Source organism: Oratosquilla oratoria, chromosome 42 (assembly GCF_046742065.1).
Source record: "Oratosquilla oratoria isolate Oo_2021 chromosome 42, ASM4674206v1, whole genome shotgun sequence".
In the NCBI taxonomy this organism is placed as follows: domain Eukaryota; kingdom Metazoa; phylum Arthropoda; class Malacostraca; order Stomatopoda; family Squillidae; genus Oratosquilla; species Oratosquilla oratoria.
In genome coordinates, this window is record NC_134818.1 from 9,426,206 (window position 1) to 9,438,528 (window position 12,323).

General features: G+C 40.7%; 1 protein-coding gene across 1 annotated transcript in view; it reads left to right on the forward strand.

Annotated features, from left to right (window-relative positions):
- Positions 1-12,323, forward strand: part of LOC143021501 (uncharacterized) — a 49,002-nt gene extending 36,679 nt beyond the window's left edge. The window contains exon 12 of the mRNA XM_076179060.1: positions 11,339-12,323. Coding sequence (XP_076035175.1) covers positions 11,339-11,513 — 175 coding nt within the window. The 3' untranslated portion in view covers positions 11,514-12,323. The remainder of the gene's footprint in view (positions 1-11,338) is intronic.

Sequence of the window (12,323 nt, forward strand, 5' to 3'; positions counted from 1 at the left end):
ACCTATCTCTTCACTTACTAGAATAGCCACCCCTTCCCTCCCTTGCCCTCTCTTCACTCCTGATAACCTCCCACTTACACTCCCAAACTTACACTCACCCTTCCCTTTCAACTTAGTTTCACTCAAAGCCAACACATTCATCTTTCTTCTCACAAACATACTACCTATCTCTTCCCTTTTACTCTCATCTGTACCACATCCACACACATTAAAAGACCCAAACCTTAGGGTGCTGGTCGGAAAACTCCCAGACCCTCTTATGCCATTACTTTTTCTTTTAGGAATGTCCCCTGTGGGGCTACAAGGAGAAGGATGCCTAGTCCCAATCCCTGTCCCTTTCTTCTCGCCTCTTACGATCCAAGTGGAAATACTTGGTGGCAGTATTCTTTTCCCCCACCACAGGGAAAAGCTATAGGAAAGGGGATGGATGTTTTTTTGGCTTTTATGGATCTGGAAAAGGCTTATGATAAGGTAGACAGAAAGGCACTGTGGGAGGTTATGCAGATATACGGGGTAGGAGGAAAGCTTCTAGGAGCTGTCAAGAGTTTTTATGAGAGTAGTAGAGCTTGTGTCAGGATTAGAAATGGAGAGAGTGAGAGGTTCAAGGTAAAGGTGGGACTTCGTCAAGGATGCATTATGTCGCCCTGGCTGTTCAACTTATTCATGGATGGGGTAGTGCGAGAAGTAAATGCAAGGGTAGTGGGTCAGGGATTGGAGATGGTTAAAGAAAATGGAGAAAAGTGGGAGGTGAACCAGCTGTTGTTTGCGGACAACACTGCACTTGTGGCAGGATCGGAGGGATTGAGGAAGTTGGTGACAGAGTTTGGGATAGTATGTGATAGAAGAAAGCTAAAGATAAATGTGGGTAAAAGTAAGGTGATGAGATGTACAAGGGGTGAAAGTGGCAGTAGACTGGAAGTGAGCATAAAGGGAGAGCAACTGGAGGAAGTGGATAGTTTTAGATACTTGGGTGCAAATGTGGCAGGAAAAGGTGAAGGTGGAGGTAGAATGTAGATTGAGAGAAGCGAGTAAATGCCTTGGTGGATTAAAGAGTGTAATGAGGAATAGACATTTGGGAATGGATGCTAAGAGGAGACTGTATGAAGGTGATTGTGCCAACAGCACTGTATGGGGCAGAAACATGGAACATAAGAGAGGAAGAGAGAAGGAGTTTGAATGTGTTTGAGATGAGGTGTCTGAGAAGTATGATGGGGGTTACTAGGCTAGATAGAGTGAGAAATGAGGAGGTGAGGAGGAGAACAGGGGTGGAATGGGAGTTGGGAGATAGGGTTGATGAAAGAGTATTAGGATGTTTTGGACACATGGAAAGAATGAGTGAAGAAAGACTAGTAAAAGAGGTATGGAAGGCAGATGTGGAGGGAGTGAACATGAGGGGACGTCCTAGGATGAGGTGGATGGATGGGGTGAAGGGGGCTTTGGGGAAGAGGGGAATGTCTGTTGAGGAAGGACGGGAGAAGACAGAAGACAGGGGTGAATGGAGAATGGTTGTATATGGATGATGTTGTGATGCATGAGGTGGAATGGGCGAGGGGATGGGGGGTGAGGTAGTATGTGTGAGCAAAATTTGACGCAGCCCAAAGGGATATCTCCCCGTCTTCTCCTTTTAGGCATGGGGGGACGGAGAGAGGGGGTTGCCGATTTAATGAAGCAGCCTTGCTGTGGATGTGCTGTGTCTTGCGAAACTGCTTCTGACCCAGGGCAGTGGACAAGGTGCAGGGATGACTCGTCATCCAGGAGGTGCTAAGATAAGAGGGAGGGTGGAGGGGTGTGGAGTCTATTCAGGGATGGAATGGGTGGGAATGATTTTATGCCTTTTCCTTTTGGCTACCCCCCTTGTAAGGGGGAAAAAGCCTTGGTATATGTATGTATGTATGTAGTTGCCCCCCAACTCTTAGGGTTGGGGGGCTAGTCCCACAATGAAGACGTTGCCACACCAGGACATATAATGTCATAATGGCCATTCATTGCACACCAGAAACACAAAGAATGGAGTACCATAGGGCTCAGTTCTATCTCCCACACTCTTTAATCTATACATGCACAATATACCCACATGTGACACCTCAGAAATATAAATCCCTTCCTCCACAGATGACATAACAATTACATGCACACACTGTAATCCAAACAAAGCTGCAGAAATACTACAACCATACTTAAACACACTCAACACACTACATATAGCCCCAACCAAATCTACTTATCACCAGCTGGACAACAGAACACAAATACATATCACACCTCTATATCAACAACACTCTCAGGACCTGGAGCCGCAGCATCTATGTCGTGGGACCACCCCCCAACCTCAAGAGTTGGGGGCCAAACGGTGGCAACCAGCCCTGGCCACCGGCTCTACGCAGGTGGCACCGATCCCCAAGAGGAGCTACGACTGCCTTGGGGAGTACCACAATCCTTTTTCTCAACATGCAATGTTACGTTTTTTCTGCACCGAGGGGTGATTTTCCGGCGATCACCCCTCTTCTTCTACTTTTAGCCGGAGATGTAGAGAGCAATCCTGGACCCACCACAAAATACACATACCCAACATGCTCTAAATCCATTACCTCGAGTAGACAGACAAAGGGCTCAGTTTAGTGCAATATGTGCAAAAACTGGGCCCATCTCACTTGTACAACACTTGCTGACACAAACCAATACACAAACACTTGGACATGTTCTACCTGCCCTCCAGTAACCCCATTCCCACCTCCCCAACCACAGCCAGCACCCTTACCCACTCCCAATTTCCCTTTGCCCTTATCCCCAATCAGTACTCCCCTTCCTTTGTCCCCAATCTCTCCTTTCCCCCCCTCTAACCCAGATCCTATACCTTCCCCATTAACACCCCAAACTCAACCCCAAACGGCAACATACAACACATACAGAACACACAACATCAACATATTACAACACAACATTGATGGTATTAACACGAAAAAACATGAACTCGAACACTTTCTTAAACAACACAACATACACATTGCAATTATACAAGAAACAAAACTAAGACACTCACACAAAACACCATCATTTCATAATTACACCACCATCAGACAAGACTGGACCGACGGCAATGGCGGTGGACTCATCACCCTGATCCACCACTCCATCTGTTTTGTGGACACAAGTGTCACAACCAAAATTCTCCTCCCTACCACAGATAACACTACAGAAATCCAATCCATTCGAATCTGCACAGGCAACAAATCAACACTGACAATAGTTAATATGTACATTCCCCCCCAATCATCCCCCACAGTTCCAAACACCTTCAGGCCTCAATTTAGCCAACTAGCCTCAATCCCCAACCTGATCATGGGTGGTGACTTCAACGCCAAGTCGTCTGCGTGGTATGTCGACAACCCTGACACAGACAGAGGGCTTGATATACAGACTCAGTTTCACTCATTGACTATCATGAACAACACACATAATCATACACATATCCCACACCAAGACCTATACACTCCCTCCTCTCCTGATATCACCTTCTACTCCCCCTGGCTAACCCCAACAACATCATGGAGAGTGGTCGGAACCCTTGGTTCTGACCACCTTCCAATCATCATCACCACCAAAACAAGATGCACCCCAGTTGGCCACAGACACACATACACCAATTACAAGAGAGCTAACTGGGAAGCTTTTACTGAAGAGACAGAACAACATTTTGAAACACTTAACAGTACACCAATCACAAACATAAACAATGCTGTGCACACTTTTAATACAATCATACAAAACGCAGACAAGAGATACATCCCTAGAGGCAACAGAAAATCACACAACCCCAACTTCACACCAGAAATCCAAGGCCTCATCAGACAACGAGACACACTTAAACACAATACCCCCACACCTATCCCTCAAAACATAGCAGACCAGATACAAACACTAAACACTGTGATTGCCAATAAAATACACAAAAAACACAAAATTGGCAAAACTTTATCAATACACTTGATCACAAAACAAACACCAGCAAATTGTACAAAACACTCAACATCATCACATTATCCAACAGTAACACAACACGCTCTCACGCAGCAATAATCACAACAACAGACAATCTACCCTCAAACAGACAACAAGCAAACACACTCATAAATCATTTTGCATAGACAAGCCATCTCACTTCTCACCCTGACGTCTAACGCACTATTCGACGTAAGAAAGACTTTCCCACAGACTCAGACTATACACCCTTCATAGACAGTCAGACAAAACAAATAATACATAATCTCAAGCACTCATCTGCCTGTGGCCCTGATAACATAAGTAACATCCACCTAAAACACATTGGACCACAAGGTATACATGCACTCACAAACATTGCAAACTACAGCTATTCACACAACACTATACCCGACATCTGGAAGCATGGTAAAATAATCACCATTCCAAAACCGAACAAAGACCCAACAATCCCAACATCGCACTGCCCAATCACACTTCTCTGCACCCCCTCTAAATTCATTGAATGCCTAATACTTAAACTTGTCACACCACATATTCCCCTTGCTGACTCACAACATGGTTTTAGGCCACTACACTCCACAAACACTCTTCTGATAAACCTCACACAAAGAATTTTAGATGGCATCAATTCAGATAGGCCCCACCACAGAACACTTCTTATAACATTAGACATTAGTAAAGCTTTTGATGCTATCCCCCACCACAACCTGACAAATAAAATATATAACACAGACATGCACAATAACACCAAAAGATGGCTGGCCAATTATCTGGCAGGTAGGAATGCTTACATGTCATATAATGGCCAATCATCGCACATCAGAAACATTAAGAATGGAGTACCACAGGGCTCTGTTCTATCCCCCACGCTCTTTAATCTATACATGCATGACTTACCCACACCAGACACCTCAGAAATACAAATCTCTTCCTACGCAGACGACATAACAATCACATGCACACATCGTAACACAGACAAAGCTGCAGAAATAATTAATCCAACCATACCTTGATACACTCAACACATGGTTCATCACAAACAGACTCAAAATAGCTCCAACCAAATCTACAGCCCCACTTCTCACCAACTGGACAAAAGAACACAAATACATACCTCATCTCTACATCAACAACACTCTAATACCACACACAAACACACCGAAAATTCTTGGTGTAACATATGATACATCCATGTCTTTCAAACAACACATCACAGACATAAACAAATGTACACCTAGACTTAACGCACTTAAGTCAATCGCTGGAACAACATTTGGACAAAACAAAGAAACTAATACAACAATATACAAACAATGCATACGCTCAGTGATGAATTATGCGAGTCCTGCATGGGCTCCTAATCTCAGTGAGACACACCACAACACCCTTCAAATCATACAAAACAAAGCCCTAAAAACAATTACAGGCTGCACAAATACAACACCTACAGACCATTTACACCATGAAACAAAAGTCCTCTAAAGTCAAGGACCACCTCGACATGAGAGGCACACAAACACTTGCCGCAGCCACCACAAACACATCACACCCGCTACACTACATAGCAGAACACCCACACACACCAAGAAACATTAAAACAACACCCAAAGACCTGTATCACACACAGATAATCTCTTCTCTTCCTCCACAACCACCAAATACCAGCCTCCGGAAACATATTCACATAATCATATCACTCACCGCTCCATTAACACACTGAAAGACAACGCACTGCTGCATGCCAGACCCCCTGATATCCACCCTTCTGAATCCTCTCTCCCACGAAAGGACAGAGTCCACCTGGCCAGACTGCGGTGTGGCCACCACCCAGCACTTCTAAGCTACCAGAAGAGGCTGGATGACCGCATTGTGAACAGCTGCCCAGGATGTAACACTTCACCCCATACCATACAACACATAATGGAAGACTGCATTATACACAATCATGCACTCAAACAACACAACATACACTCTATAAAGGATTTGTGAGAAAACCCAGTTTCGGCTGTGGCATTCCCTGGGGAGACGGGACTGCTCGGACAGACAGTCTAGGGAATGACAACAACAACAACAACAACAACACAACATACACTCTATAAAGGATTTGTGGGAAAACCCAGTTTTGGCTGTGGCATTCCTTGGGGAGACGGGACTGCTCGCACAGACAGTCTAGGGAACGACAACAACAACAACAACAACAACAACACTCTCATACCACACACACACCCTTGGTTTGACCTGACTACAGATTGAAACATATGTAGTCAGGTTGAAGCGAGGGAGGCAAGGTCATGCACCCTCCCCATCTGTTCAGTCTCCCCTTCCCCCTTGTTGTTCCCATATACCCATGTTCTTTTCCTACATTTGTATTTGAATAGCCTTGTATCTGCCTTATTTGTCTGAAGATGTAATATACAAAAGTACTTACTTTCTACAAGTGGTTATATTGCATATATATGTATATATTATATATATATATATATATATATATATATATATTAATATATATGCGGTGTGGAAGGCAGAGGTGGAATGAGTGAATATGTGGGGGCAACCTACGATGAGATAGATAGATGGGTAAAAGGGGTATTGGGAAAGAGGAGAATATCTGTTGAGGAGAGATGAGAGAGGACAGAAGATAGGTGTGAGTGGAGAATGGTTGTGTGTGAATGATGCTGTGATGCATGAGGAGGAGTGGGTGAGGGATAGGGGGTGAGGTAGTATGTGTGAAAAATAAATTGATGCAGCCTGAAGGGATTTCTCCCTGTCTTCTCCTTTTCTACATGAGGGGATGGAGAGGGGGGGGGGAGTTGGTGATTTAATGAAGTGGCCTTGCTTTGGGTGTGCTGTGTCTTGCAACACTGCTTCTGACCCAGGGCAGTGGGCAAGATGCAGGGATGACCTGTCAACCAGGAGGTGCCAAGATAAGAGAGAGGGAAGTGGGTGGATGGGAGTGGAGTATGTTGGGGATGGAATGGGTGGGAGTGGATTTTATGACTTTGTTCTTTGGCTACCTCCCTTGTAAGGGGGAAAAAGCCTTTGGTGTGTGTGTGTATTTACCTAGTTGTATTTACCTAGTTGTATTTTACGGGAAGGGGAGCTATGCTCGTGGGGTCCCGTCTTCATATCTCATTTTATCTAAACTATTTTTAAATTCATGTATTGTTTTTGCACACACCACTTTCTCATCTAACTTGTTCCAACTGTCTATTGCTCTGTGAGGAAAGCTGTTCTTTTTAAAATCTCTTCTATAGCTGTCTTTTTTTATTTTCTTTCCGTGTCCTCTTGTATTTCTGTCATCCCATTTTATCAGATTCTCTCTATCAGTAATTTCTATGCCTTTCATGATTCTGTAAATAGCTATCAAATCTCCTCTCTCTCTTCTTTGCTCTAGTGTCTGTAGTTTAAGTTTTTGTAGTCTCTCTTCATATGATAGTTTTGAGAGTGTTGGTGCCAGTTTTGTAATTGCTCTTTGTATCCTTTCAAGTTTTTTTATACATTTTTTTGTACTTGGTGACCATATCGTTGCTGCATATTCCAATCTTGGTCTTATCAGGGTGATTAGGATTTTCCTCACCATTTCTTCATCCAGGTATGTAAATGCCACTTTGATTGTTCTTATTAAATTATAAGTTTCTCCAAAAATCTTATTTATATGTTTCTCAGGTGACATATTATTCATAACAATGACTCCCAGGTCCTTCTCATTTTCTACTTTTTTTATTCCTTCTTCTCCCAAATTATATGATCCTGCTATTCTGTTTTTGCTTTTTCCAAATTCCATTATACTACACTTTTTTGTATTGAACTCCATCTCCCACTTCCTACTCCATTCTTGTACTTTATTTAGATCCCTCTGTAGTGATTCACAATCTTCTTCAGTTTTCACTCTTTTCAGTAGTTTTGCATCATCTGCAAAGAAGCTCATATAGCTTTCAATTCCTTCATCCATATCATTAATATATATAGCAAACATTATTGGGGCCAGAACTGTTCCCTGCGGGACACCGCTTATTACTTCATTCCATTTTGAGTGCTGATCTCTTATCACTACTCTCATTTTTCTTTCTTGCAAAAAGTCTTCCATCCAATTTAGCAATTTACCTTGTATTCCTCCTTCATATTCTAATTTCTTAAGCAACTTCTTATGTGGTACTTTGTCAAAAGCTTTTTTTAGGTCTAGAAATGCACAATCAGCCCATCCATCTCTTTCTTGTATTATATCTATTAGCCTTGAATAGAAACATATTAAATTGGTGACGCATGACCGTCCTTGTCTGAATCCAAATTGCCTTGGATTTAGTACGTTGTTTTTTTCTAAGTATTTTACCCATCTACTTTTGATAATTCTTTCACAAATTTTTGCTATTGTACTTGTTAGAGAGACTGGTCTATAATTGGTAGGTTCTTCTTTATTTCCTCCTTTATATATAGGTACTATATTTGCTTTTTTCCAATCTTCTGGAACTTTTCCTTCTTTTAAGGAACTGCTTATTATGCTATGTATTTTGTCTGCCAGTTCATTCCTGCATTCTTTCAGAATCCAGTTTGCTATTTCATCTGGCCCATGCGATTTTCTGACATCAAAATTACCCAAGTGTGTCAATATTTCATTCTTTGTTACTTCTATTTCTTCCATAGGGGGGACTTTTTCTTTCCACTCAATCTCTTCAGGTTGTATATTTTCCCTTGTAAACACTGATTTAAAATGTTTGTTCATAATTTCTGCCATTTCCATTTCCTCAGTGTATTCAACTCCTCCTTGTCTCAATTTCTCCAAGTCTTGTTTGTTTTTCAGTTTATTGTTTACAAATCTGTAGAATAGTTTTGGTTGATCTTTACACTTTTCTATAACATCTTTTTCATATTTTCTTTTTTTCTCTCTGCACTTTTGTACATATTCATTTCTATAACCAGTATATATTTTCCATTTTTCAGGTCTTCTGTCTTTTTTCCATCTGGTCCAGGCTTTGTCTCTTTTGTCTTTTAACTCCCTACAACTTTTGTTGTACCAGCATTTTACATATTCTTTTTCTTGTTTTTGTCTTGGGACATACTTTTCCACTCCTTTTTTGTAAATTTTTGTCAAAATATTCCATTTCTCTTCCACTGATGTTTCTTCTTTGTATATTTCTTCCCAGTTTTCTTGTTGGAAGAATTCTCTTATTTTATCAAAGTTTGTTTTTTCATACATCATTCTTCCTTTTCTATATTGTTCATTTCTTTTCATATATTTTTCTTCATTAAGTTCCAGTTCAATCAATATGTGGTCACTTTTACCTATTGGTGTTTTATATTCAATCTTGTCCACTATTCTAGGTTCAGATGTAATTATTAAGTCTAGCCTCGATGGTTCTTCTTCATTTCTATACCTAGTGTTCTCTTGTATCCATTGTGTCATTGAATGGTCAGTAATCATCTCAAGTAGAGCATTTCCCCATGAGTCATCACCACTCTTTGCTGTCATTTCTTCCCAGCAGATTTCTTTGCAATTAAAGTCGCCCATCATAACTATTCTTCCTCCGTCTTCCATTATTTTAGTTAATGCTATCTTTGTGTCCTCTAACATACTTTTATATTCACTCTCCTCCCATGAGGCTGTTTTCGGAGGCACATAATTGATCACAAATTTTCTGCTCTTCTTATCTCTGTCTTCCACTTCTATCATAATCATCTCTACTGTATTCTTTCCATATATGACACCTTTCACGTTTATATCCTTCTTAGTCAGGAACATAACTCCACCCCCTTGCTTTTTCTCTCTGTTTCTAATCCAATAATTGTATGCATCATGTCCTACACTGTTGGGTGGTAGTGGGCCTTTTAATTTTGTTTCTACAATTCCCATTATGTCCGGTTCTTTTTCTTTCAAATAATCATTCAGCTCATTCAATCCTGTTATTAATCCATCTATATTTGTGTAAGACACTCTTAGTTTTCTGCCACTTCCATTGTGTTCTCTGTTTCCCTTATGTTTTTCTTTTGTATGTCGAACTTCCTTAGTTTCATGTTCACTACTCTCCAATAGAATCTCTCTTTCTCTGACTCCGTTCTGTTCTCGTTTTTTGTCTTAGCTTCCAGTCTTTTCTGCTTTTCTTCCTCTCTTTCCTCTTTATTCATTTCTCTTTTTATCCATATCTTTTTGTGTTGTTCACTTGTTGCTAGTTTCCCTGTTTTGGATAAGATATTCTCTGCCGTTGTTTGTGACTTGAATTTAATCTTAATTGGTCTGGTCTTGTCTGTGCTATACTTTCCGAGTCTAAATTTCTCTTCGATTTGTTTCATAATTCCTGGTTCATCTTCCTGAACTGATTCTAGTAATTGGCTTACTTTTTCATTTTCCTCTTTGATTCTTGTGGTTCTATCTGTGTTGTGTTTCTCTTCCATTCCTAATATAATTATACATTTCTTCTTGTCTGCTAAATCCCTTACTATATTCTCCTTTTGTCTCATCACTTTAATAACTGAGTCTTCAGTATGTTCTTTCAATTGCTGTTTGACTATGTCAGTGAATGAAATCTTATTTCCTTCTTGGGTTTGCTTCCAATTTTTACTTTCTTTAGCTATTGTTTCTCTGTTTTCTTTACTATTCTTCTTCAATTCCTCATTCTCCCCCTTTACCTCTCTTAACTGTCTTTTTAGTTCTTCTATTTCATCAGTTAAGTTTTTATTCGCCTTTTCCAGTTCTTCCAATCTTTCAACCCTTTTTAAAATGGTGTTCATATGACCTAACCTACTCTCCAAGTCCTCGATCACCTTATCAACCTTCATCTCTAGTCTTGTCAGTCGGGGGGGGTTTGAGTCCCCCCCACTCTCTTTAAATCCCTTGAAAATATTCTCATCACTTTCTGCTATATTGCTCCTATCTATACCTCTAATCTTCACATTCCTATTAGACATGTTATCATCCAACTCGTCTTGGGGTCTTTTGTCTACCCGGCGGCCCGTCAGGGCCATTTCCTCCACCTCCTCATTACCTTCCATTTCCCCAGTAATCCCTCCCCCTCTCCTCTTTCCTTACTTTCCCACTACCTCACGAGCAATTCCCCCCCCCCTGCAAATACAAAAAGGCACTTCTCTTTGCGTTGGTATCCACAATCTGCACTTTTCTTCAGAGCGTTCGTCAAGCCGTCCGTTCGTTGAAAGTGTGTGTGTGTGTGTGTGTATATATATATATATATATATATATATATATATATAATATATATACATACATATATACGTATACATATATCTGTATGTATATGTGAGTGGTGAATAGAAATCCATGTGTTAACTCATTACTGCAATTGAATATTTATATAATATAGCACTTTCTTTTTCTTTTTCAATACAGAAAGAGGCCTGCACTAATAGTTCGATTACGAAATGTCTTGTGGGATGTTTTTGATCCTAAAAATGTGGACAATCGGAATATACCTGCCTGTTATTACAATGAAATGATTACCTACAGAAGCTGGGCTTATGACTACTGGAAAGAGGAATATTCTGCGACTGAAAATCCACCGTAGCAATAATTAAGGCCAATAATCCATTTCATCCTCATTAAGAACCAGGATTATATTAATATTTTGACAACTTTTTGTTTACTTATGTTATTAAGTTTACTTGGAAATGTCATGGTGTGCATCTGTAATATCTTTAACCTTTGAAGGCTCAAAGGCTAGTATGACCTTGAATTTCATCTGTCCTATGAAACTGGTGATATGTAAATACAGAAAAAAGTAGGGACCAATTACAGGAAGCTGCAAAAGGTGGTCCTGCAAGATGGATGACAGATAACCATTTCCCTACTGCTTATTTGAAGTTACATCCCCAAGGAGATAACACTTGGTCTCCAGGCTGAGCCCTAAATCTATATAAACTTGAACTGTATTGCTTCCACCTTTTCACATTAGAAGGGCTGACATTTGGCAACAGTTTTCCTCCTGCTGACCCAGTGACAGTGAAACAGCTCCAGTGTAATACAACATAGCCAGCAGTCCAGTGCTTCTTTACAGACATCTATGGAAGAGCCTAAGGATCATTATCAGCCACTCTGAGGTTCACTATCTAGTCAGTAAACTCAAGGCTGTAGTTATTATTATGCAATTATCTGGGAGTTGTGGAGAAGGTATAATTTCCAACCTGTATGAAGCTGAGACAAATTATCAGTCAGCTGTTTCTCCTAGATTCTCTTGACTGGAAACCCTCACTTGCTTGTAGTGGTCCTCAAGCCTTCCATAATTTTTTTTCAAGAAGAAATATTGTACTGCCATATTATGAGTGATACAGCTACTTCTTTATCACCAGCTAGTAGAAGAGCAGGTACTAATTGTATG